Source organism: Dipteris shenzhenensis, chromosome 2, assembly GCF_047967505.1.
Source record: "Dipteris shenzhenensis isolate YYH24624 ecotype China chromosome 2, Dip_SZ_1.0, whole genome shotgun sequence".
In the NCBI taxonomy this organism is placed as follows: Eukaryota; Viridiplantae; Streptophyta; class Polypodiopsida; order Gleicheniales; family Dipteridaceae; genus Dipteris; species Dipteris shenzhenensis.
Genome location: NC_141597.1, coordinates 30,562,988 through 30,589,628, shown reverse-complemented (window position 1 = coordinate 30,589,628; position 26,641 = coordinate 30,562,988). Strand labels below are relative to the sequence as shown.

Sequence of the window (26,641 nt, the reverse complement as noted above, 5' to 3'; positions counted from 1 at the left end):
ATCTTATGCTGAACTTTCCGCTCTGGAGGTAACCCATAAGGTAGTTCATCCCTAAAGCATTCAGAGAACTCCTCTGTTATAAGATTAGCCAGCTTGGCCATCTCACCACTTTGCGTAACATCAGTGCTAGTCGAAGAATCATCCACCGACTCTACTGATGCTGTGCAAAGGTATAAAAACTCTACTTGAGCCTTTCTGATTTCCATCACGGAAACCAACGGTCCCTGAGGTATATCTTTTTCACCTCGCAAGATATAAAGCACATCATTCATCTTGAATTGATATACGTGCTTTTTCCAATCAATGGCTGGATTCTTACTAGAATGCCACGCCATTCCCAGGGCTATGTCTGCATGAGCAAGCTTGGTCATTTCAAAATCAAGCTTCTCAGTATAGTCCTGAATCCGAAGCTCCAACTGGGTAACCCTTTGGTCCCATACTTCAGTTGAACTTCCGTCTGCCATCCTGACTGTGTACGCATAGTCAGATGGACTTGTCTTTAATTTCAGCCTCTTCACGAGCTTGGAGTTAATCACATTGTGAGTTGACGCTGAGTCAAACAACACAATGACATCATGACTGGCCACTTGCCCTTTCATTTTAATTAACTCTGTATCATTGAAGGCTGTATACCCCGTTGCTGCAGGCTTAGATAGGATGTTATCAGGTGCACTCGTCACTAGCTTAGCAACAGATACACATAACAAACAAGGTACTAACCTCTGAGAAGGTCCCACCAGTTGCATCTGCATATGTTCCGCACTGGGACTCTCCTGCATTTCTACGTCGCATTCAGATATTATCATATTAGCCGTGCGACGATCTTTGTTCAGTGGACAATCCTTCCACTGATGTCGCTGAAGGCAGCCGAAGCACAATCCTTCTTTCCTAGCTTTCTCTTTTTGTTCAGGGGTCAATGAGGACTTTGACCAAGCCCGGGCTGCCATTGGAGTTATTTTCCTTTTCACCCCAACGGTGGTACTTGTTTTTGTTGGTCCCTCAACCGGCTTCACCTGCTTGGTTTGGCCACTTGGCTGCGAGACACTTGTCTTTGAAACCCATTTCCTCTGAAATCCCCCTTTTCTCGGGTGCTCATACTGAGTCCCTGCCTGCACAAATCCACCAGATCTGCCTCTGGCATCCTCATAGTTCAGGGCTACTGCTATAGATTCATCTAGTGTAGTCACATATTTAGCCCGAACTTCCATTTTTATCTTGTCGTTCAGTCCATAGATATAGTCTTTTAACTGAACCGACATAGGGAGAGGGTCTGTTATTTTCATAACACATTCCCTGAATTTGTCAGTGTACTCTGCCACTGACAAGCTCCTCTGACGAAGATTTCTATAAGCATCCCAAGCTCGAGATTCTTCATCAGGTGGGAGAAAGTGTTTCTTGAATTCAGTTTTGAACCCTTCCCAGGTGGTTGGAGCAACTTGATCCTTCTGTTGCTTTATCCACCATCTATCCGCTGCCTCAATAAACAGGTGTGTGGCCTCGCGGATCTTCTTTAGATCGGATCTAATCTCACAAATGGCGAAGGCTTCTTCCCACTTGTGCAACCAAACCTCGATCACATCCAGAGCTGCGCTCGGTCATCCGACCAGCGTACTTCTCCGGTCTATAATTAGCAATATTGGGCACTTTGACCCTAGCGCGCTCTAAGGAATGAACACTGGGCTCTGGCTCTGCTGGAGCTTTGCCCTTGTCAATCCTAGACGGTCTAGCCGACAAGGCTTGCACCATCTCCCTAATCTCATTTTGACCAGCATTCACCTGAAGCTACTGGTTCATAATCTGCTGTAAAGCATCCTCTAATATTGAAATCCTACCAATCAATGTAGGTGCTGCGTGATGTGACATCTGTTGTGTAGATTGAGCTCTAGACTCACTAGGATTCACCCTTGAACTCTGCCCTTCTGCTTCCATTTTGTTGAAAGGGAAATTTTTTTTTTTTTTTTTTTTAAAGGAAAATATATACTGCCTCCTTTTTCTGGTTTTTTTTTTTTTTTTTTCAAAAACTCTACACGCCAACCTCCAAAGTAAAATATATATACAGTTTTTCGATTTCCACTCTGCGAAAAACGATAAACTCAAACAAACGGAAAAAGATGCTCCCTGGGCTTTCGTCAGTTCCGATTTTATCAGATGTCTCCGAATTACAGAAGGTCCTGCTACCGATTATCCCACGTCTTCATCTGATTCGCCGTAGATCGTGCACGCCGCTCAATCCCGTATCACGTTCCTACGCTTCATAGGCCATCTTGGATCTTCTTCGACGCTGGTCTATTCTAGAAGCTGCGCCTGGTTGTTTCCCATCGCTCCAGTCTGCCACCCATTGTCCGATACAAAGCGTGATCTATACCCTTCAGGAACCGCGCTCTGACCTCGCTCTAAATTCCAGGCTCAACGACTTCCTTTCCCGCACAGCCTTGGTCTAGGTGAGGATGAGCCCGTCAGTTTTTTTCGTCGATCTATTTCTTGCTTTCATCTGTCTCGTGAAGGTCACGATCCCTATATCATCGTTACTATCCACGTATCCCTCGATCTCTAATCGTGCTGCGCGTCGACTCTCCCTTGCTGCCCGTCGACTCTCCCTTGCTGCGCTCTGATACCAAGTGTAACAAATTATCTCCTGAATTTCTCTGCTGTTCCTGACTGATGCTGAACCGATGCACTGACTCAACAGACTCACGGGCGATGGCAGTATTACGATCCTCCCAGCCAACTCTCAAGGGCATGATACGTATTCATTTTTCTTCATAAACATCACTACGTATTTCCTTCATGTTTATCCTTGAGACCCACATCTCCCTAGATAGTTCCTGGCCACATGTCTACATTTTAGGCCCTTACTTAGATGCATCCTTTTTCACCCCTCTCTTGGAGTTCCTTTTAAAACAATTGCCCCTTGGCAATTTGCACATTTAGATGCACCTAGGCCCTAGCCCTATTAGAACTATCTAGTCAATGCCATTACGCCCTCACCTAGGACCTTGGCAGTTACTTCTCTTGACCATTTAATTACGCACATTAATTATTACAAAAGTTGGTCACCTTAGAGAAAATGCCCACCGATCTATCCGAGGTCATGCTATCTCGGCTAGAGCATAACAGGTTGAAGGTCTGGGGAGGTACGAAATCACCTTTCTTCAGGTGCGAAATCATTGCATTGCTTAGCCTTGAAGGTCTGGGGAGAGAGGTTGCTTAATGACGGGTATGTGGAGAGCTTCAAGGAGCTGGAGAGCGGAAGGCGTAGTGAGGCTCGTGTGCAACAAAGAGCAGAGTTTTGGCTGTGGGTTCGTTGTGTGTGACGAAGTGGCACTTATTGAAGTCCTGTAAAGTCCTGATTGTGGTCGCGATGATGCGAGCTCGGAGAGGCAGTGGGGGTCGTTTTGTTCTGCGAGCTGGGGATCTGGTTCAGAAGCTTCACGTGAAGAAAAGGCTCTGAAGGATGAAGGCGACGGCTAGAAGGAGCGGAAGGGGAAGCTGCGGTATTGGCTGTGATCACTGGAGGGGTGACGGAAGGGCGGTCATTGCCTTAGCTGGGAGCGGCTGGTTTGATGAAGAGGACGACTGTCCATACTAGAGGTTGAGGGATCTGGCTCGAGGGCCGTTGCCCTTACAGAAAGGTTCTCAGAAGAGGATAGAGGGGAGTTTGGTTAAAAAAGCAAAACGTGAGCAAGGAGGAGCTTGTTAGAAGGACCAACAGGGAAAGAAGCTATGGGTGCTGAGGCTTGACGACAAAGGAGGTTACGTGCGCGGACGAGCAACGGAAGGAGAGCTTTGGAAGGGAGATCATCACGAAAAGAAGAGGGGCTGCATGGTTTGAGATGAAGGTCGAAGGATATATGGGTGAAGAAGAGGCCTTTGGCTGTGGAGGGTACGCAACAGAGGGGGATCTCTACTAAGGAGGAGAGGAGGTGGAATCCAGTCGGGAGGTCGACCATTGCTCGGAGGTAGAGCTTTGGGACATGGTGAGAGGCATCATCATTTTGTTGACTGGGTGGATTTTGGAAGGAGGTATATGTGCTCCATGAGGTGTTTGAGGTGTGAAGCCAAAGGTGGTCCTCATAAAGGAAGAAATAACGAGGATGGAATAGTGTGCTTATGGCTGGCTAGTTGTTGAATGCACACCAATACTCTAGTGTTGAGAGCAGAGGGGCCTTGCCAGGCAATATATCAAGATCTCCAAGGGTGGCGAGCTGTGATACGGGAGCGTAGTGCATGTCAAATTTCCTTTAGTCCATAAGGAACTTGTGGATGGTTGTCCAATGAGTTGTGGGATTGGATGCATTATGTCTTTGTATGCTTTGTGAGCTTGAGCTCAGTGGTAGGAGCATCATGTTGGGCTGTGTAGTCCACTGGTTTTCTTTTTGAGGTTGTTAGGCTTCTGGAGAAAATGTGGCCAGAGTGTGAGTTGTATCAGAAGGTATGTGTAGAGAGAAGAATGTTGAATGGTTGCTTTTTGCTTTGTGATGGTGATGTTCTATTGTTTTAAACGTGGATGAGGGTGGCTGTGAAGGCGGGTTAGGCTCTACTGTTTTTGTCCATCCAACGTCAAATCGAAATGGCCCAAGAGGAGTCAAGTCTCTCATAGAATACCTGAGGCCCTATAAGAGAAAGCCAAGCGACTGAGCCCCATGTCATAAAGAATGGGGAGTGGGCAAAGTGACTGAAAATCCTGGCTACCCCCATCCAAATCATCCTCACCTGTCTACAATCCCATAAGCAATGTTGAATAGTCTCCAAAGCAGAGAGGCAACGAGGGCAAGTAGGGTCGGCTCCGAACCTGGATCTCCAAAGTTTCACTGCAATCCCACCATGGATAGAAAGCGAAAAGAAAAAGAAAAGAGTGAGATCTTTCTATTCCTACGGGATTTCCAGAGTCTCTTCCAGAAGCACCTCTGCAAATCCGCAGTGATATCAAATGTCTCCCAATGAGGAACTCTAGAAGGTCTCCAACCTCTACTACTGAGCTGGAATCTCCTGGCATTACTGACCATGTAATGAAAGAAGGGGATGCTCCTCTCGATGCCCTGCGTCAATCCTCTCCCACTCTCCAGGGTCCCACTGCAAATACCTAATGGGAACTCCCCCGTAGAGCCAAAGCCTCCAAGATCCGGTGGAGAGAAGCCGGGGGTCTGGGTCGAGGAACCACTCTGAATCTGATCCCTGCACCAAAAGACCTACAACCTTGATAGACTGAAAAGCAAACTCAAGCAAGATGTGCTCTGTGGACCTCAGCAATCTGCCACCATCATGCACACTAAAAACCAAAGCATCCTCATGTGCATCTCGAAAGGCAAAACCTGAAGAGAAGCACCGCCTCTTGTAAAAGTACCTGCCTAAGTGGAGCAAGTGAGTGGCATATCATCTGTGTCTACCCAATCTGCTCCTCGATCTGCAAGATCCTCCCTGCACTCCCTCTGAGATGTCATGTCAATTGAGATTTGGTCTCCTCTGGAAGCCTGCAGAAAGCTTTCCATGACCCCAATGATGAGGCGGGTCCCCTCTCCCACCTAGACCACTGCATGTAGAGTGAGGCACCAAGTGGTCTGCCATGATCATCCAATATATTGTCATTCCACATGATCGGTTGCCTATCAATCTCTTCACAAGAGGAAGGAGGAAACCTTTGAAGAGTGCTCATGAAATTGGCCCATGCTTTTAGTATGGCAACCATGAGAGGGGATGAAGGTGATCTGAGGTGTGCTATGGTGAAAATCCACCTAATACTGCTCATCCAGTCTCCTCCTGAAGGTATGCACGTTTGTATGTTGCTAATAAAAAATGCCTTCCACGGCTCCTGTAAGTCCCCGCACCACCATCTTGCAGAGTAAAGCTCTGCACTGTAAATCTAGATCAATAATATTGAGACCCCCTTCCTGTGTAGGGAGGATGAGGGTCTCCCAAGCCACCCTGGCTAACGCATCTGCTGTGTCATCAAGCCCACTCCAAATAAAATTTCTGATCAGTCTCCTGAGCTGAGTGATGCAGTCCCTAGAACAGCACCAGCATGAACAAACAAACCAGGCCGTGGCCAAGAGGACTTGGTTGACCACCACAACTCTAGAGGCAAGATCCGGCTTGGATGAGCTCCAAAAAAGGAGCTTCCTCTTGATGCTCTCCAAAATGGGAGCAAACTGTTGCGTGGAAGAAATATCCAAGCCGACCTCGCAGCCCAAATACCTGACTAGCACACCCCTCTGAACCCAAGTGAATCCTATTTCAAGCCCCCAAACTGGAGTGTCCTCATCACTGATCCAAAAGCCATTGGATTTATGCCAATTTATCTGCGTCCCCGCCGCTAAGCAAAATAAATCCAATGATGTCCTGAAAGAAGTGAGCGTCTGTGGTGTGGCATCCAAGTAAACTGCTGTGTCATCTGCCAACTCACTGTCAAGTAGCTCCTCTTCCCTTTTGATGGGAAGTCTCAGCCCAAAGATGTCAGCTTGAGATCTAACATAGATACTCATAGCTTCAGCCACGAACAAAAAAAGAAAAGGAGCAAGGGAGCATCCCCGACGGACTGATTTGGAAATCTGAAATCTCTCACCCCTTACCCCACCAATAAGTACCTGGCTGTGGGCTGATCTATACAAAGAGGAAACACCTCTGATCCAAGCATCAGTAAAGCCAAAACGTAGAAGGGTGCCCTCCAAAAAACCCCAATCTACTCTGTCATAAGCTTTCTCAAAATCCAAGAGTAGAATGGCTAGATTCTGGCCATTGCTCTGCATGGCCCATTCTGAAGCTTCCCAAAAAGAGAAAATGTTATAAAAATGCTTTTGCCATGCACGAATCCCGTCTGAGTGTCATGAATAAGATATGGGAGAAGGGGCTGCAATCGGAGGCTGATTGCCTTGGCCAGAATCTTGTAACATGTCCCCAGAAGTGTGATAGGCCTCCACTGGGACACTAAATTTCTGCAACCTCCTTTCGGGATAAGGTGGATGAGACCCTCTGTGAGTGACCCAGGCATCTCGCCAGAGTCCCAAATGCCCTACAGGACTGAAGTAATGTAGTCTCCAATCATATCCCACAATGCAATGAAAAAAGAAGGGGTGAGGCCATCCGAACCTGGGCACTTGCCCTTGTGAAGGCTTGAAAGTGGAGTCCTGAACTTTGTGTTGGTGAAAGGTGCATCAAGCAAAACATGCATATCCGGTGTCACCAACAAAGGGATGCTCTGCCAAATAACCTGTCTAGCATCCTCTCTATCCCGTGTGTCAGGATCTGTAGTAAGAAGGACGGCATAAAAATCTGAAGCTATGCGCATGACATCATCTGGATCTGTCTGTAAAACCCCATGTCAATAAGCTGGGATGCACTCTCTCTACTATGTTTAGGGCCAAGAGTAGAGAAAAAGTGTTTATTGACTCTGCCACCCATCTGAATCCAGAAGGACTCCCATGCATGAAAGGCATACTCTGCTCTCTGATCAAGCAATATCTGCTGATGAGCCCTTGCTGCAACAAGGCGCTCCTGAATCCAAGCATCTGAAGGCCGTTTCTGCTCTTCCGTCTGCAAAGCTACCAAGTGCTAGCGAACACCAATCTCACGTCTGAGAATATCTCGTCTCCTGGTACAAGCAACTGATTGGTAGAAGTCGCTAATACCAGAAAGGGCAGCAGCTACATGTGATGGATATGGCTGCCCACCCTAGACATGAGAAACCCATATCTGCAGGGCTACCTTTGTAAGGTCCTCTATGTACAAGGCATCTGGAATCCTGATGTTGGCACACCAGCCTCTCAAGTGAGGCTCTGAGATAGCCAGCACAACAGAAAAGTGGTTTGAAGTGGAAACCCCAGATGCAATGCATACTGATCCACCTCTGTCTAGTGCCCAATCATCCACATAGAATTTGTCAATGCGTGTATGAATAGGCATTTGCTGCCTCCTGTTCGACCAAGAGAACAGGAGGGACTGTGGCTGAATACGAAAGGTATCGTCCAACCAAGTATCTTTGCCACAGTAGTGAAAAAGGAAGGCATCCCAAGCTGCTCTCTCCACAGAGTGAAGTCCTCCTTCTCCACCCCCTTTTTTGTCTGACGGTAACTCAATCATGTTAAAGTCACCTCCAATCACCCATGAATCCGCAATGGAGGCCCAAGAGAGCAAATCCTTCCACATAATGACACGTTCCCCTCTAATGTTGGAGGCATATAGGTTAAGGAAACCAACCTTACGCCCTCCAATCAAGAGAATAATCCACTGAGCCCTAGAGGGATGACTTCGTGTCCAACAACTAAGGGGAGAACCGACTGCGAAACTGAAATAGAAGTGCCCCCCCTAGTGCCCAAGGCAAGCGACCAAAATGTATGGCCAGAAAGCAACTTGCCTGACTTGGCACAATCTCTAGAATTTGTGCTCCTGAATAAATAAGATATCAATGGAACCCCCAGTAACACCTGGATGAAGCTGATCCCGGATCAACTGTTTGTGGCGGTGATGTGGGACGCCACCTAGGCCCTGTATGTTCCAGCTAACAATCCTCATCGACGGGAGGATGTAGAGTGGAACACCTTACCCGACCTAGTGGCGGAAACAAACCCCTCAACAGGAGAAGACCTCATGCTTGAGGAGTGAGGACCAAGTGGCGGAAAATCAACAGGGGAAAGAACCTTACCACCTGATTAAGAAGCCCTGTCAACAAGAAACCCAATCAGTGGCTCACCAAAAGTAGAGGGCACAAACTCCTCTGGGAAATCTGAAGCATCTGCCAGAGCTGAAAATGAGTTCCTGTGAATTGGGCCAGACACCAGAGTGTGAAGGATCCCTTCTAAAGGAAGAGGATCAATAGTGTAAGAACCCTGCCACTTGACGAAGAAGCCCTGTTAACAAGAAACCCAATCACTAGCTCACCAAAAGTAGAGGGCACAAACTCCTCTGGGAAATCTGAAGCATCTGCCAGAGCTGAAAATGAGTTCCTGTGAATTAGGCCAGACACCAGAGTGTGAAGGATCCCTTCTAAAGGAAGAGGATCAATAGTGTAAATCATCCCCTTCCCCCTATCCAAGGGAGGAAGTGAGGACTGCTCTCGATTCTATGTCTGCACAGCTGCGGAGACCTCTACTGCCTCGAGGAGAGTGTCTGGCACCGCTAGTTCTAGGGGAGAAGCTGCAACCGGTGAGGAGGTCGAAGCTGAAGCGTCTAGGACTGTGTGAGGTGAGACTGGAGGGATAGCTCGAGGTGAAGCAGAGTCCACTAGTGTATCCTCGTGAACTGAAGGAGGAATCTGCACACGAACTGGAACCCACTGGTATGCGTCGGGTGCCCCTGCAGATCGTGAGGCACCTGAGGTAGAAGGTGGCGGTACCAAAGGAGCGCTCAATGGAGGAGCACTCTGGCAAGTAGGAGCTATACCACCATCTTGAGGAGGACCGCCATGTGGAGGTCGAGGAGCAGGTGTTGGACCTGTACCACCCCCCTGTCGAGGCCGAGGAGCAGGTTCTGGACCTGTACCACCCCCCTGTCAAGGCCATGGGGCGGTAGTTGTACCAGAGGGCTTCTTGGGCCTTTTCTTCTTCCTGGGGCAATCCCTAGCAAAGTGTCCAATGGTCCTGCATATCCTGCACTGGTCCTGCCTGCCTGTAATTTGTACTCTCTGGGGAAAAAAGAAACCATCTGGGCACTGGATCATAAAATGGTCTATCATGAGGTTCGGATCCTTACACCCTAACTCTAGGTACCCCATCAACCTTGGTTGCCTCTGCTGCAATCAATGGCAACCCAGGGATGGGTGGGATCTCAGCAACCGTGCCGAAATGCTCCCCAATAATAGAAAGAAGTCGATGGTAAACCTGGGAAGCCCGGGAAACCTGATGAAGAGCGAAAAGATTTCCTTATCTGCCTCCATTGGGTCGAAACCGATATCAAAGGCATCAAAGAAGATCTTCCTGTTTCCCAGGTGTAAAAACTCAGCTTTGAGCACTGTGCTAGCAGCCTTTGGAGTGTCAAAAACAACCTGGAAAAAACATCGTCCCAGAAGACGAACATCTAACAATCGTGGAGTGAGGTCTGGGGGGAGAGCCGCAAGCATCCAGTCTCTGGCTTGGGATCTGGAAGGGTGAGACCCGAAGATGCATGCTAGCAACGTGATAGAGCATTCAATCTCTACGTCCTTCTTGAGCTGTTGCAACTCGTCTTTAGAAAAAGTAATAGTTTTCGCGGCCGGTGGAGGTGGAGTAGGATTGGCTGACGGAATATCCATCGCCAATCGAGGTGAGGAGGCCGACTCGGACACTTTTGAGGCTCCGTCTGCTCCAAAAACGCTGCGGGAGAAGGAAGAGGGAGGAGACAGGAAGAAGAGGAGGGGGGTAGAGGAGAGGGCTGAGGCGGGGGGGTAGGGAGCGGGGTAGAGGAGAGGGGGTAGAGGAGAGGGCTGAAGCGGGGGGGAGGGAGCGGGGTAGAGGAGAGGGGAGAAGAGGGGAGGGAGGTAGAAGCGGGAGGTAGAGGCGGGGGGAAGGAAGCGGGTAGAGGGGAGGGGGGTAGAGCCGGGGGGGTAGGGAGCGGGGTAGAGGGAGGGCTGAGAGAAGGGGTAGAGGCGGGGGTAGGGAGTGGGTAGAGGAGAGGGGTGTAGAGGCGGGGGGTAGGGAGCGGGGTAGAGGGAGGGCTGAGGCAGGGAGCGGGGTAAAGGGAGCGGGGGAGCAGGGAAGGGGGAGTGGGCTGAGAGGGGAGGGGGCAGGCTGAGAGGGAGAGGAGGGGAAGCAGTAGCGGGCTGAGAGAGAGAGGAGGAGGAAGGGAGAGGCTGCGGGAGGGGGAGGGGCTGAGGGCGAGGGAGGGGGCTGAGGGAGGGGCTGAAGGAGATGGGGGCAGCAAGGGAGCGGGGAGGTGCACTATTCACCATAGTACATCAGACATGTAGCTCTAATGCTACATAATGGTACCTTGGGCCCGATCTTGGCAAATCTTTTGAACAAAGCGGTCTGCACCGGTATTCCGACACTTGGACTTTAACACCTTTGTTTCTATTCACAAGACAGAGGATCCCATAAGCACGAAAAACTATAGGACCATCATGATTGGGCATATCATGTACATATCTCATCTTTACACTCTGAGGTGCCATTGAGGAGGCTAGAGCATAAACAAAGAGTTTATTCCTGCTTTGTGGAATTTTGCAAGGTTTTTGACACAATGTTGAGGGCCTATCTCATCAAATGCCTACAAGATTTGAGATACAATCAGGAGACTCTTTGGGCAATTATGACCCTTTATGAGAGGGTTCTAGGCAGGGTACAAACGGCTACAAGATGGACGGGGCTTTTCCCAGGAAAGACTTCTATTAATATGAAAGACCCTCCTTGAGAAAACTCAAGAGAGAGAGACATCATGCAGTACATGAAAGACACCCTAGAAGGACCTGAAATAAACTCCCCATGGGTTCAGATGTTTGGTATTTGTATTTGTATTTGTCTTGGGTGCGGATGCCCACTTACTGGATCCACACATTCAGCTCATTGTATCTTGTTTTTTCAGTCTCATCGACTTTTTGGTTGTTGGAAGACTTTAATAAAAAATCTCTCTCCCTCTCTCTCTCTATCTCTCTCATAGGCCCGCGAGGCCTCTTGCAGATGTTAATACATCTTTCTTTCTTTCTTTCCTTCTCTCTCTTTGTCAAATTGTCTAGATCGTTATATTAAAACAGGGAAATCCCAACACAAAGGCTCACAGACTGAGCCTCACAAAGTTTGTTTTCTCCTCAGGTTGAGAAGGAAAGAGAGTGTCTGAAGCAAGAATTAAGTAAATCCCACCAGCAGATAAAAGATGGAGAACTAGTGATTGCATCACTTAATTCAAATATTGAAAACATGAACCACATTATTAGCGAGGCCGATGATGAAAGATTCAGGCAGAAAAAGGAACTTGATATTGTCAAAAATGAGAGAGACATCCTTGGAACACAGGTATGGAATATATGTGGAACATATTGATTCGCTGCATCAGATGGTAAACCAGAAATATGCAAAGCCATTTATGGATTTAGGAAACTCTAAAAAAAATCATCTACAATATTAATTAATGCAGTCTCTTGTGTGTAACATAGGAAATCAGTCATTTTTGAAGACCTGATAATATCCATTACTAGGTTGAATGATGAGATAGTGGCAAGAAGAGTGACAGAAAGGAGCTCCTGCGAACTCCCTCCCCTCCTCCGCTCCCGTCTACCCCCCCTCGTGCTGCGTGGCCCTCCCCTCTACCTCCTCCCTCACTGCCGCTTCCGCGCGGCCATCCGCCCCCCTCTCCTCCCCCTCCGCCCATCGATCCGCTCTTCCCCCCCCTCGCCACACTCCGCTCACCCCCGCTTCCCCGCTCCACTCCTCCCCTCTCCGCCCGTTGCTCCCCCCCCACTCCGCTCCTCCTTTCCTCTCCGCTCCTCCCCTCTTCGCATTCAGCCCCCCCCACCCGCCTCCCCCCCCTTCCGTGGCGCTACCAACCCCCCCGCCCCCTCCTGCCCCTCCCTGCTAAGGCGCTATGCTGCCCCCCCCCCCCCTCCCTCCCCTCCTCACCTCTCCTCCCCACCCCCCCTCGTGCGGTGCTGCCACACCTCCCCTTCCCCTTCCTTTCACCCCCCTGCGCTGCGCTGCCCCCCCCCCCCCCCCCCTCTCTTTCTCCTCCTTCTTCCTCCGCCACCCCCCCTTCGTCACCACCTCTCTCCCCCCCCGCTTCCTCATACCTCTCCATCCCTCCCTCTTCCCTCCCCCACCTTAATCCCCCATCCCCGCCTCTTCCGTTTCCTTCCCCTTCCCCCGCCTTGGAGCGTTCCCAGTTAGTCAGTGTGATATGGCGGCCACGTGCCCAGAACCGGTGGCCCAGATGGACCCCCCCCCTCCATCAGCCTATCGCGTAACATTGACAGAGCACCAAGTCTCCTTGGTGAAGCAGGCCGCCACAGACTTCTCCCAGACATCTGTTTATGGGAGAGTCATTGGCTACTCCCCTTCACGAGCAGACATCAGGGACTGGTTGCAGTCTACCCTCTACCTCGAGGACAGTCACATCGAGGAGGTTGCACTCATGGGACGTGGCATCTTCTGGCTCAAGCTCTCCTCAACACAGGCTGCGAGCGATATGGTCAGGCGATCCCCTACTTCTGTGGGTGGGAAGATCATCCTCATGGTCCCATGGTACAGGGGTTTCAGTGTAGCGGACTTCGATGCCCGCTTTCGCATTCCTCGTCATCCAGTTACCCTTATCTTCCCAGGTCTCGCAACCGAGCTTTGCCCGATCATCAAGGACCTGGGGGTGCACTTTGGCTAGCCTATGCAGGACACCTACGTTGATGCGGCGGCAGCCCAAGGGGTGCCACGTGTCAAAGTGGCAGTCCTCGATCCGCAGAGCATCCCCTCGGAGTTCGAGATCGAGACGGACACAGGTGTGGTGACGCAGCGCATCTTGGTCACTGGTCGCCCAAATCAGTGTCTGAGATGCCATGGCTTCGGGCACCAAGCGCGCTCATGTCCTCGCTTCACGGGTACAGAACCTCAGAAGGCCCCCGTTCAGGCAACTCAGGATCCCCCCCACGAGTCAGCGACATCCCCTCCCGAAGAGGAAGGCTGGACGGAGGTCAAAAGAAAACGGAAGGGAAACAAAGCAGGACCCAAAAAACCTGCCCATCTACAGCAAGAGCCCCCCCCTGTGGTCCCTACTCATCAGCAGCCCGGTAAGGGGAAGGAGAAGGGAAAGGAGAAGATCAGCCAGCCTCCCCCTCATCCTTCACCCCGCCCTCCTCCCCCTCCCCCCTCCTCCTCGATTCTCCAACCCCCTCCCCCTCCAGGATCCCCCCCGCACCGGTGGTTTCCACTCCACTTTCTTCCTCGAGCATGATCCAGAGGGAACCCCCCCCTCCACCTAAGCCACCTGCAGCCCCGAAGCCAACACAGACCTCACCCGCGCCTATCCCTCCTGGCCCGGCGGAGAGGAGAGGCCCTTCCCCGCAGGTGGCCAGCACCCCCCTCTCTGGTTCAGACTCCTCATCTTCGTCCCCACGCCCAAGGGCTGCTCCTAGAGCTCTTCCATTGGAGTTTTATCGAGCAGGACCTTGGGATTATTTGGATGCAGCGGGTATTGGCTCCTTCCCTGCATGCCTAGACATCAGCATCTTCTTCCTCCGCAAGGGGGCGGAGGGTAAGGTGTCCGTCCTTGCCCCTCACGATGGTCCTAGCTATTCCTTCACTATCTCCAATGAAGGGAATGAGCAATGGACGAATGAAAATGTTTGGTAGACGATACGAGATAGTCCCAGGAGCAGGTGCAAGACTGGGTCGGTAGCAGAGCAGCGGAGCTTCTTCAGTAGCAGTGGCAAGAGGGTGAGGTTCGTCTGCGATGGCGCCACAGCGCCAAACGTTTTCGACTCCTAGTCATTATTCGGCCACCTCTGGAGTGGGCCTACGCGGAAGGGCTCCGCCCGTGGAGGACCTCAGAGGTAGAGGGCTTCTACAGTATTTCCCTGGCAGAGGCATCGAGCTGGTTAGAGAGAGCCTACCACCACGGGACGAAGGGCCTCTCCCCTCTGCTGAAGGTTTTAGAGGATGGGTCCGATGATCCATCCTCTCCTTCGAAACCCTCACAGAACCGACTTCGTCTCCACACTGGACATCCTCCGACCACTTCGACATCGACCGCAAGCAGACAGCTGTTTGTGGCGCACCTTCCCTCCTCATGAGTATACGCATTATCTCTTGGAACGTCAACGGGTTCCACTCATCAGGAACCCGCAGGCCCCAGGAAGATGGTGCTCAGACAGGAGCTCCAGCCAACCTTGGTGGGAAGGGTAGATGTGCTCCTACTACAGGAACACAAGCTTTCGGCTTCTCAGACCAGTATTTGTGGGAAGGTCCTCACAGGACACTCCCACACCTACTGGGAACCTTCGATTGGCGAGCAAGGGAGGAGCGGGGGTGTCTGTACCTCCATCGATGCTTCTCTAGTTGAGCATGTGTGTGGTTTTGGCACTCTGATCCCAGGACGTTCGCTTTGGGTGGGCTTGCATATTGAGGGATCCTGTATTGGCATCCTCAATATCTATGCCCCGACCGATCTCAGACGGAGAGCCGCTTTTTGTGACAGACTTGTTGCCAGAGATGGACTCTTGGATTGTAGGAGGGGACTTCAACAACCTTGAGACCCTAGAGGATCAGTAGGGACGGGGCCCAGAGTTCCTCGGTATAGCTCAGGCAAAGCAGGCAGATTGGGACTCCTTCCTCTTCGCAGTGGGAGGTCGGGACAGCTGGAGGGAGCCTTCCTTTCGCAGATGGACAGGGAGTCTGGACTTCTCTTGGGGTTACAGGAGGGAGGGAGGCAGACTTCTAGAGCGGCTGGACCGTTTCTATGTCAGCGATTGGGCGCTTGGCAGAGGAGGAGAGTCAGGAGTGGTTCCAGGGACGACACTCTCAGACCATGCCCCAATCATCCTAGTCCTGGACTCAGCCACTCACTCCTCACCTCCACGCTCATGCCGGATCCAGCAGCGGTTCACAATAGGATAGTGGACCTGTGGGAGCAGGATTGGGACCCCACCGGGGATATGGCAGCACAGGTAGCTCAGGCACTTGCCGAGTCTAGCCTCATCTGTTAGCAGGAGGCGATTCAAGTCAGGCAGCAATGTTGGGCGAGGGAGAGGGGTCTCAGACGAGATCTCGCTTCGATTCAGCGGATGCAGTAGTCTTCTCCAGGCTCTGAGGAGCTCAGACAATAGGAGGTTCGGGCCCGAGCCATGCTAGAGGAGATCACCCAGCGTCGCTCAGAGTTCTCATTTCATGCTTCCAAGTCCTTCTGGGCTAGGAAAGGCGACAGGATGTGCAGAGAGTTCTTCAGGACTCATGGACAGAGGTCAGTTGGGGAACAGCTCCGTTCTCTTAGGGCGCAGGATGGTAGTGTCAGGACAAATCCAGACGAGGTCCGAGACTTGGCGACAGATTTCTATAGATCATTGTTCCAGCAGGAGCCCCCAGACCCCCGTGGCTGCCTATGCAGGGAGGAGGTGTGGAGATCTACACCGCGGCTCGTGCAGCCTAGCATGAGTGACGCCCTTCTCGCCCCTTTCACCGTGGCGGAGATGCAGGATGCGATGAGCGCTATTGATGGGCAGAAATGCCCAGGTGAGGATGGCCTTTCCAGAGCTTTCTTCACCACCTTTTGGGAGCAGATCCACCGGCCCTTGCTCGCAGCCTTCCAGCATATCTTCTCTAGCGGGCAGATGCCAGAGAGCCTTGTGACAGGCTTGATTTGCCTCATCCCCAAAGGGGGGGACCGTCAGGAGATCAGACAGTGGTGCCCTATTACCCTCCTCCCGACCGCCTACAAAATCCTCGCCAAGATGATCAGTAGCCGCATCCGCCCCCTACTACACGACTTGATTCATGACACCCAGACTGGTTTTGTCCAAGATCGCAGTATTTTGGACAACATCTTCACTTTCTCAGAGGCGACGGAATGGGCCTAGCACAGTGGCCAGCACCTTGCCATACTCCTTCTCGACTTTGAGAAGGTGTACGACAGGGTAGACTGGTCCTTCTTGGAAGGTACACTCTCTCGGTTCGGTTTTCCGGACGAGTGGATCAGAGGTATTGCTAGCCTTTACAGGTCGGCCTCTAGTCGGGTTATCATCAGCGGCAGGATGGGGGAGAGATTCACACTCGAGCGCTCGGTGCGTCAGGGCTGTCCGCTAGCGCCCTACCTCTTCCTATTTTTTGCGGAGGCCATGACCCACTTCCTTCGAGCCCGTACCACTGGTCTTCACGGGATGTGTCTCCCTATTCGAGACGATGCAGAACTTCTGGACTCCGAGTATGCAGACGACATAGCCCTATATGTGCAGGATGATGTCGAGTCACTGGAGCGAGTGAGACTGTCCCTAGAGATTTTTTGCCTTGCGGCTGGGGCGAAAATCAACTGGCATAAGTCAGTTGGTTTTCTTACGGATCCGGGAGCCAGCTCACAGTGGGGTATTTTCCTGGGGTTTCGCTGGATCCCTAGAGGACAGATGACACGTTACCTGGGATTCCAGGTAGGCCTGGACATCACGCCGGCTCAGCAGTTCTTGCCGGTCCTAGCCTCCATACGACGGAAGCTTGCTTTCTGGAGCACGGCTCGGCTTTCCTTGGCAAGCAAGGCCCTTGTGGTCAACCAGGTCCTTGCCACTGCTTGGTATGTGGCCTCTTGCTGGTGTTTCTTGAGATCATGTATAGCCCAGCTAAGGAGACTGGTGCGGAACTTCCTATGGTCTGGTTCGGACGGTTCCGGCACCACCAGAGCCAGGGTCGCCTGGCAGACGGTCATTCTCCCCCAGACAGAGGGCGGCCTCGGCATCATAGATCCAGAACTGCAGAGTCAGGCACTTCTTGGCAAGTTAGTCATCCGCGGTCTGACCCTAGGAGGGCAGACGTGGAAGCTCTTGCTACAGCATGGCCTCAGCGCGTGTACCCCCCAGAGAGGGGGTGTTTGGCAGCCTTCTATCCGATGGATCTTCACTTCTGCCCCTTTGACTCAGCCCCGTTCCCCCTTCCTCCGTAGCCTCGTCTCGGTCTGGAGGAAGTTGCGACACAGCCTCTCCCAGGTTCCCCCTAGCTGCCGAGAGGAGATAGACAGACAGCCCTTGATCTGGAGCAGCCAGGTGACAGATGATACAGGTCGCCAGCTTGGAGAGAGATCCCATATCCCTTGGGCGCTCTGGGCACGTGGGCCCGGTTTGGAGGGACGTCTACAGCCAGCTGAGCCCAGGCGAGCTGGCAGCAGCAGTAGGTACGGCACGTGGGATCCAGGCTCGGCGAGATGCTGCCATTCCTGCAGGTTGGAGGATTCTCTTAGTCACCGGACAACTCTTCTCGGGAAATGAGAGGTGGCTAGGACAGTTCACTCCACGAGGCATTCTTTTGGTTGTTGCAGGCCTTTTCTTGGACTCCTCGGTACACCCGTCACCGATGATAGCCGCCTACAGAGCAGAGAGGCCATGATCGACCCCTAGCTTCCCTGGCAGCGCCTTCGCATTGTAGGGCTGCAAGGGAAGACGTGGCATATAGACCCCCTGATTATGCAGGACCAGGATTGGAGACTCTGGATATGGGAGGGCCGTTCCTTGACAGAGGTGGAGTGGGACCCAGGGGAGTGGCGCTGGCCACCATTGGAGACCTCAGAGAACCCTACCCCCTTCTTCTCTTACAGTGCGCGTACGGGTAGGCGTGCTCTTAGGGCTCTCCAGCGCGGGCTACCCACACAGGCACATAGTTGGTATGCCCAGGGGATATCTTTGGTCTTTATTCGCACTTTCTGGAAGACTCTTTGGGCTAGCTGGCGGCCGAGGAAGATCTCTTACTTCCTTTGGATGGTGGCACACAAGGGGCTACCAGTTGGCAGTTGGCTGAGGCAGATGGGGCAGGAGGGGCATTGCCAGATGTGTTTTCAGGAGGAGTCGTCCCTGAAGCACTGCCTTTGGAGCTGCTCGCATGCGCAGACAGTTTGGAAGGGAGTCATGGGGATCTTAGCAAGGGCTGCATCCGAGCTAGGACCGATCACTTGGGGAGCCGTTTGCTGGTGCAGCACTGAGATGGGACATCACTTGGCTTATGAATTCTCTAGATAGGATCCCGTCTTTTTCATCACGCAGGCCACCTGGGCATACATGGACAGCTTCCCTTGGCATCTGACAGAGACAGATGCAGGAGAGATGTCTCGGCACCCAATTTGGGAGATCATAGGGAGCATTGCAGGCTGGCATATCTGGACTTCCAGATGCGCGCAGACTTCTGCTACCCAGACCCTAGCAGACATTTGGAGCACGATGGTTCACACGCTCAAGGGTCAGTGGGATCAGATTCAGGGGGAGTCCCGGGCAGGGAAGGAAAAGAGACGGCGCTTCCTTCGCGACTGGGACCACAGGGAGTTGTTCTTCCAGCACTACTCAGAGTCTTCAGTGGCATTACGCCCCTCCACCGTGGCTGTTTGTCCACTCTCCGATTATTATGCCCTGAGAGGCTTGTATTTAGCATTTTGACTCCTCAGGCTGAATCCGTTTTGTGATTGCAGCCCGCTGGCCTTTAGGCCTTCTTGTACTCTCGCTTTCAAGTAATATAACTAGCACTACTTTTTGCGCAAAAAAAAAGGTTGAGTGATGAGTGCAACTGCTGGGATTTCATAGAAAATGACTGGAATTTCAAGCCTGGAACATTTTAAAGAACTTCTTGTGTGTCGACACAAGTGTGTGTCTGAGGGGGAGGTCTGCTCACTTCCGGAGGTGTTACCGAAGGCCTAAGGCCACTGATGTGAGGAGCGTGAAGTGGGTGATACGTAGACCTATGACACAACTCTACCTCAGTTGCACTACACTACGTGATGCGTGAACCTATGACACAACACTAGTCGAAGATGCTACGGAGTGCTGAGTACTGTGGAGTACTAGAACAAAAAGAACAAACCCAGAAAGGAGATAAGAAGGAACAACGCTAATAACAGATAACGGAGAAAGCGGTAGACAAGAACACAACGCGAACAAGTGCGTATCATAGAAGGAAGAGATCCTCATACACTAGCCTCTCTGAACAGAGATTAGAGATCACTCATCCACAACAATGCAACAGTGGCAATACACCATAACAATGCAACAGGCGAGCTCATAGCTCTAACCTCTCTCCTTCTTACTCTCAATCCCCGTACAATGATGAATGAATCCCCATACCCCTCATCTCCCCTCTTCACCCTCACCTTTCGGATGGGAAATTCCCTCCCTCTCTCCTATTGGCTGTCCCCTCATCCTTAGCCATTCCGCCGCTGAGCCTCTTCATGTCTCCTGCAATGGCCAGCTTGCGCCGAGTCGGTGCCTTGTAACTACTCCATGTGCACCGTTGCAGCCACCCTGTATCTGACAAGGCACCGCCAGATGAACATCTATGCCACCAATCAGTCAGGTCTGCAGAGGTTGGCAGAGTGTGACTGCGCGACATGAAGACCCTTGATGCATGACCATGTGCTTGGGTGATATGTCCTCCTGAAGACTATGTCCCCATGTGACTATGCCATCCTGGTGACCATGTACTTGTGCCATCTTGCAACCATGTCATCGCCATGACTTGTGGCATCCTTGTGACCCTGTCATCCCCTGACTTGTGTCATCCTTGTGACCATGTCATCCCCTGACTTGTGTCATCCTCTGACTTGTTTCATCCCCTCACTAAGTGCTGGACATAGCTGGTCCTGCATGATCTCGGTATAACAGTTCCCCGCCACTATCATTCACCGTCCCCGTGAATAAGTGATGTTGAAAGATGCACAGGGAGAGTGCCTTTTGCTAAATACAGGAATTGAAATCATGTCAGAGTCATTCACTTCCAAATGTATCACTAATGGAGATCCCTTGTGTTGGAAGAGTGGAGTTGAAAGAAAATTTGCTGAAAACTTTATTGAACCAGTGGTTACAAAAAGTGCTGATCAAATTGCTTGACAAAAGCCATGGGTCTACAAAAAGACCTCCTTTATTACAAAAGTGTGCTGAAATTCAAGAAACACACTCAGAGAAGCACTATGTACAAAATGCTGGAGCTGAAAATGGAAAGAACTCAACCCAATACTAAAATCAGCAGAGATGCCATCATGCTAACAAGAGATGCCAGAGGAGGTAAACAAGATAACTGTATACAAAAATCCTCCTGCTGAAACATATGTAATTTTTCTTCTCTCCCTAAGATGGTGCTACAGAGACTCCAGACACTTGTGAGAGTCCCTCTGATGTAAGTGCTGCGCATGCTGTTCTTTCAACTTTTCCATCTCTGTTTTATAGGCACTTTCCGTGCTCTGGAGCTGCTCGTTGAATTGTTGCTCTTTCACGTGTGCGTCTTTTTCCATTTCGAGCCTTAGGTGTTGTTTCTTGCACAAGAGCATTTGGGTATGTCCTTGTGCATTAAAAACAGCAGCCCCTAATTGGGCAAAGGTGCCATCCACGATTCTCTTATGTAAATGCAATGACCTCTGAGACCAAGCAAACCTGTCATTAAAAGACATGCGATCAGCCATGTTGATTATATTGCCGAGCTCTTCAAAGTTGGCCTTCATGCCTTTCTGCTCCACTGCGTTCAAAGCTGCCACATTCGCTAGACGATCGAGTCCGATGTAATCTGTAGGTGCTCTGGTAGCGCGGTTGTTTCGCACCAAGGTCTCCTGCAGAGGAATAGGGAATAGCCCATCGACGTCCTCCTCTTCTAGGTCGACAGGAGACCTCTTCCTTTTCAAGCCAGTGAGTAACCGCTTGTAATCTTCCTCCTGTCTCTGTGTCTGTGCCACTGTGGAGAATGATTGTCCAAATGAGGTAGCAAGATAGATGGACATCATATCATTCTCATGCACAGGAGGACACACTAGACACTCCGGCAAGGAACCACCCTCAAATAGATACCTTGTAATCGAGTCGACCTCAGTAGTAGCACAAGTGGTGATGTCGGAAGTGCTGGGTGCGGCGTAGCTAGTACGTGGTCAGCGAGGAGGCAGCGAGGAGGCACGGGAATGGAGGGCTGGAGGAGGGATAAGCTCTGGGGAGCCAAGTGAAGTAACAGTGCCTGCTGCCCATGTATAGTACCGTCACTGCTCGTGTCCAAAGTGAGATTGAGATCGAATGGCTCGCGAGATGGAGCACCGAGCGGCGGTATGCATGATGAAGCAGTACCATCTGGCAGATCCAGTGGCTCCATAGTAACATCTGCTTCCCGAACTGTAGCCATAATCGGATCTGTAACAGTGCTGACCACTAAGGATATTCCGGTGAGACGAAGGGAGGGGACATGCGAAGAGGATGCCAAATCCGTGGAAGAAGCATTTGTGACCTGTGCAGAACTGACCCCCAAGTGGGCTCCTGAAGTGCATGAAGTACTAGGATCCGCCGACGAGGAGACATGCAAGAGAGGGGGTGGAGTGGAGGCTGGAGCACGGAGAGAGAGAGGGTGAGATGCGGGAGAGGAAATGACGGTACTGGGAGGGGGTGCGGAAGAAGGGGAGGAAGAAGATGCCACCTGAGAAACAGACGGGGCCGGGTGGGTAGATGGAAGCCGTGCAGCAACTATAGGAGGAGGGGCAGCCTGCCACTGATATAGAAGGCGGGTGAGATGTGGTCCACATGTGCATGTATGTGTCTTTCCACGGCGTTTTCGCACAGTGGCACGAAATGTGGAGTGAAAGAGAGAAGCGAAAACAAAAGGAGTCACGGTGAAGAGCGCATTCAATGCAGGGTGAATACTCCTCAAGATAAAGAAATGGCCAGGTGCTGAATATAAACGTGCAAAGAAATACCTCGCCAGCACCTCCTCTCTTCGCTGTCCCTCCATTGCTTGCCGGCAATCCTCTCCCCGCCTTTGCCACTTAAACTTGCAAGAAAGGATGTTAGGAGCAGCGGAGACTCACCATAAGCTGGCTGAATCGCGTGTGGGGAGACGCAAATAAGTGGACATTAGAGTTGGGGTGAGAATGTGTCGGGAACCTATAAACTCGAACGTGTCAGATGCCATGTCATAGCTCCGGATGAAAGATGTACATAGGGAAATGTCCATTGGAGGACGGATGAGAGATGAAGAGATGGAGATGGATCGAGAATAGTCTTGAATACCACCCGGAGTTGGGAGGAATTCTCATCATCAATGGGTGCATCTCGAGGTGCCACTCGTCGTGGGGCCGGAGAGGGTGAATAATAGAAGCCGCCATGGTCCGAACTGCTAGAGGAAGTGGTAGAATGAGCTGTAGGATGATCCTAGTCCTCGTCAAAGCTCACTGTGATGCTAGGGCCCACGGGAGTAGCAGTGGAGTAGGGACAACACAAGTGCCTGATGCAACAGATACTGATGTATAAGCAACAGCAGGAGAATTTGGGGTAGCATCTCCACCGGGTGCAGTGGGACTTGTAGGAGAATTTGGGGCAGCAGATGCACTTGGCGATGTGGGAGCAGATGGAGCGGGGATAGCATGAGTGCCCGATGCAACAAATAATGATGTAGAAGCACGAGTAGGAGAATTTGGGGTAGCAGCTCCTCCAGGTGCCGTGGGACTCGTAGGAGAATTTGTAATGGTCCTCTTGGGGAGTGGTCCAGATGTAGGGGGACTCATGGAGCTGCCTGTTGGAGTACTTTGTGGCACTGAAGAGGGATGTGAAGGGGACCCTTGAGAAGTCATCTTTGCATGAAAGGGTGTGAAGAGCTTGTCTTTTGGCAATTGAGGTTTGTACTTGATGCGCCTCTTTGGCATAGAGGAGGAGAGGAGGAAGAGAACAGAACGCCGGACGGAGGAGATGATAAAGGAAGCTGCGTGGAGTGAATGCGGAGGAGGAGCTGTAGGGAGTGATTGCGAAAGAGGCAGCGATTGTGAAGGAAGGGGGTGATTGCGCAGGAGGGGGGTTGTTGGCAAAGGGGCTGACTGCGCAGGAGGAGGAGATTGCTGAGGAGGGGGGAGTTGTTTGCAAGGGGAGGAGGGGGGTGTTGATTGTGCAAGAGGGGGGGGGAGAGCATGTAGCGCAGGAAGGGGGGGGGTGTTGAGGAGAGCTGGTAGCACAGGAGGGGGGGGGTGATGATTGTGCAGGAGGGGGAGGGGGAGATTGCGCAAGAGGGAAGGGGAGCTGAGGGAGATTGTGCAATAGGGAAGGGGAGCTGAGGGAGATTGCGCAGTAGGGGGGGAGGCAGATTGCGCAGTAGGGGGGGCTGAGGGAGATTGCGCAGTAGGGGGGGCTTAGGGAGATTGCGCAGTAGGGGGGGCTGAGGGAGAGAGAAGGTGTTTGTGCACATGAGAGAGAAGGTGGTTGCGCACCAAGAGAGAGAAGGTGTTTGTGCACATGAGAGAGAAGGTGTTTGTGCACCAGGAGAGAGAAGGTGGGAGAGAAGGTGGTTGTGCACCAAGAGAGAGAAGGTGTTTGTGCACCAAGAGAGAGAAGGTGGGAGAGAAGGTGGTTATGCACCAGGAGAGAGAAGAGGGTTGTTCACTAGGAGAAAGAAGGTGTTTGTGCACATGAGAGAGAAGGTGGTGGTGCACTAGGTTGGCTTGTGGAGAGGGTGAGTCTAGAGAGAGAGTGCATTTAGAGAGAGAAAGTGAGAAAAGTGCTCTATATAAATCGCATCTAGAGAGAGAGAGTGCGTCTAGTTAGAAAAAGTGAGAAAAGAGCTCTAGAGAGAGAGTGCATCTAGAGAGAGGTGTTTCTAGAGAGAGAAAATCAGAAATTTTCTCTAGATAAAAGTGCGGCTAGAGAGAGAGTGCATCGAGAGAGAGAGGAAGTGAGAAAAATCTCTAGAGAGTGTGCATTTAGAGAGTGTGTCTAGAAAAAGAAAGTGAGAAAAGGTCGCTAGAGAGAGTGTGTCTAGAGAGAGAAAGTGAAAAAAGTGAGGAAGTGTTGATACTACCACGCCCCGTGTCTCTTTGAGTGTAGATGTGAGACATTGCACAAGTTTGTGGTTGACTTGCATCATGTTCCAGGTGATGCCTGTTCCAATTCTTGTAACCTTGTCCCAAGGGATTGAGTCATGATAGAACATATGACCCAAGGCATGCATCCTTGTTCCAAGTAATTGAGTCACAGTATGACCTATGACCCAAGTCTTGTAAGCATGAAGTAAGTAAAACATGCCTTCACTTGCTACAGACCTCTTGTGAAGCTTTAAAGGGAACCCTCCGACACCCCATGACATTCCATGAAGGGAAGAAATGCTTGAAAAAATGTAGTGAGAGAGGACAGAGTGAAACCTACAGAAAGCCAAAGTGAACAGCCAAACTTTTTTTTTGTTTGAAAAGGGTATATACAAACTCCTCTAGAAGAGTTTAGGAAGGCTGATATTTCTTCTCCCTGGAACCGTTCACTGGGGCTGGTAGCACCATACCGGTCAAAGTGGCCAAATACACACCGCCACTAGGCAGAAGTTTGGAGATGAAGTAAGGTCCAGTCCACCAGCTAACAAATTTAGGTTTATGCTTCAAAAACTTGCTGGAATACAAGAGAACCAAATCACCCACTTTGAGCTCACGACAACGGAGGTTCCTGTCATGCCATGCCCGTTGTCTATTCTGCCAAACTTCCTGTGCAAGGACGGCCTCTCGTCGGTGCTCTTCTAAGGCTTCAAGATCCCACAGCCGTTCAAGGGTGCAGGCCTCCAAGTTGTCATCCATCTCAGCAATGACCCTGGTAGTCTTCATATGAAATTCATAAGGCATAACTGCCTCCAGGCCCTAAACTAATTGAAATGGGGAGTATCCAGTGCTGGCCTTATATGCGTGTCCTGTAAGCAAAAAGAGCTGCAGGGAGCAAAGTATCCCAATCCTCCAGAGAATTAAGACACAACCGTGTCATGATAAGACACATGGTCTTATTGGAGCTCTCAGCCAAGCCATTGGCTCGAGGGTAATGTCTTGTGAATTATTTGCATTTGGGTGGTGATGTTAGCAATGACATCATTTAGGAAGTGGGTGCCTTGATCGCTCATCAATTCGACAGGACATCCAAACCTTGAGATGATTTGGTCATAAAGAAAAGTAGCTACCACTTCAGCGGTGCATGCCTTTGCAGCCTTGGCCTCAACCCATTTGGTGCCATAGTCTGTGGCAATCAAGGCGTACTTGTTCCCTCTTCTAGTGGCAGGAGAGATGGGTCCAACAAAGTCCAAAGCCCATCTTTAGAAAGGCTTTAGGGGAAGGTACTCACGTCGGGCAGCTCGTTGACATGAGTCACAACTGCGCACATGAGCATAGTAGTGTTGGAACAACTTCAGCCACCACAATCCTGTGCGCATTATCTTTCGAGCAGTGGTCTTCGGGGCCATATGACCATCCCCCATGCCTGATTGAGCCTTATCAAGAATGGCCTGTGTTTTATGAGGGAGCACGCACCGCCGAAGGATATGGTCTTTACCTAGCTTGTACAACTGTCCACCAATCAATTTGAAGGGGGCAGCTTGGATGATATGTTTTCTCTTTTGTGCTGGGAATAGCCTTTTAGGAAATTCACCCGTGGACAACAACTGTACAATGTTGGCATACCACGGTGGGATGGAGTCCACTGCAAACAAGCAATCATCCTTTGTCACTGTCACTATGAAGAGGTCCGCATCTGGCAATTCATCCTCCACCCCTGTTGGTGCTTCACCTGAATAAATCCGTGAGTGACAAATGATCTGCAGGTTGGTGCAAACGTCCTGCCCTCACGACAATGTCAAAGTCAAATTCTTGAAAAAGAGCAACCACCTACTTAATCTACCCCCAAGTGTGGGTTTGTTCAGCAAGTACTTGAGAGCTTGATGATCAGTGATGATAATAAAATTACTGCCCAAGAGGTAGTGATAGTACTTTGTCATGGCATAAAACATGCCGTCTACTGGCAAAGTAAACAGGCAGTCCAGTTTGTGCTCTGCATCCGGTTGAGATAATATTGCACCAATGGCCGCCCCACTTGCATCAACATGGACATGAAAAATGATATCCCATTGGGGTTGCCGTAGGATGGGTGCCTTCACTAAACGGTCCTTGAGATTTTTGAATGCCAATTGCTGAGATGAGGACCAAAGGAAGGATTGTTCCTGGCGGAGGAGTTCTGTCAGTGCTACTGCTATGTCGGCATAGAACCAAATGAATCTGCGATAATAACCCACATGTCCTAAAAGGACTTGACCTCGCGAGGTGTGCGAGGAAT

The 26,641-nt window shown here is 51.0% G+C and overlaps 1 protein-coding gene across 1 annotated transcript in view; it reads left to right on the top strand.

Annotated features, from left to right (window-relative positions):
- LOC147904608 (cilia- and flagella-associated protein 58-like) overlaps nucleotides 1-26,641 on the top strand; it is a 173,686-nt gene that overhangs the window by 87,868 nt on the left and 59,177 nt on the right. The window contains exon 11 of the mRNA XM_087398097.1: nucleotides 11,715-11,915. Coding sequence (XP_087254223.1) covers nucleotides 11,715-11,915 — 201 coding nt within the window. The remainder of the gene's footprint in view (nucleotides 1-11,714; nucleotides 11,916-26,641) is intronic.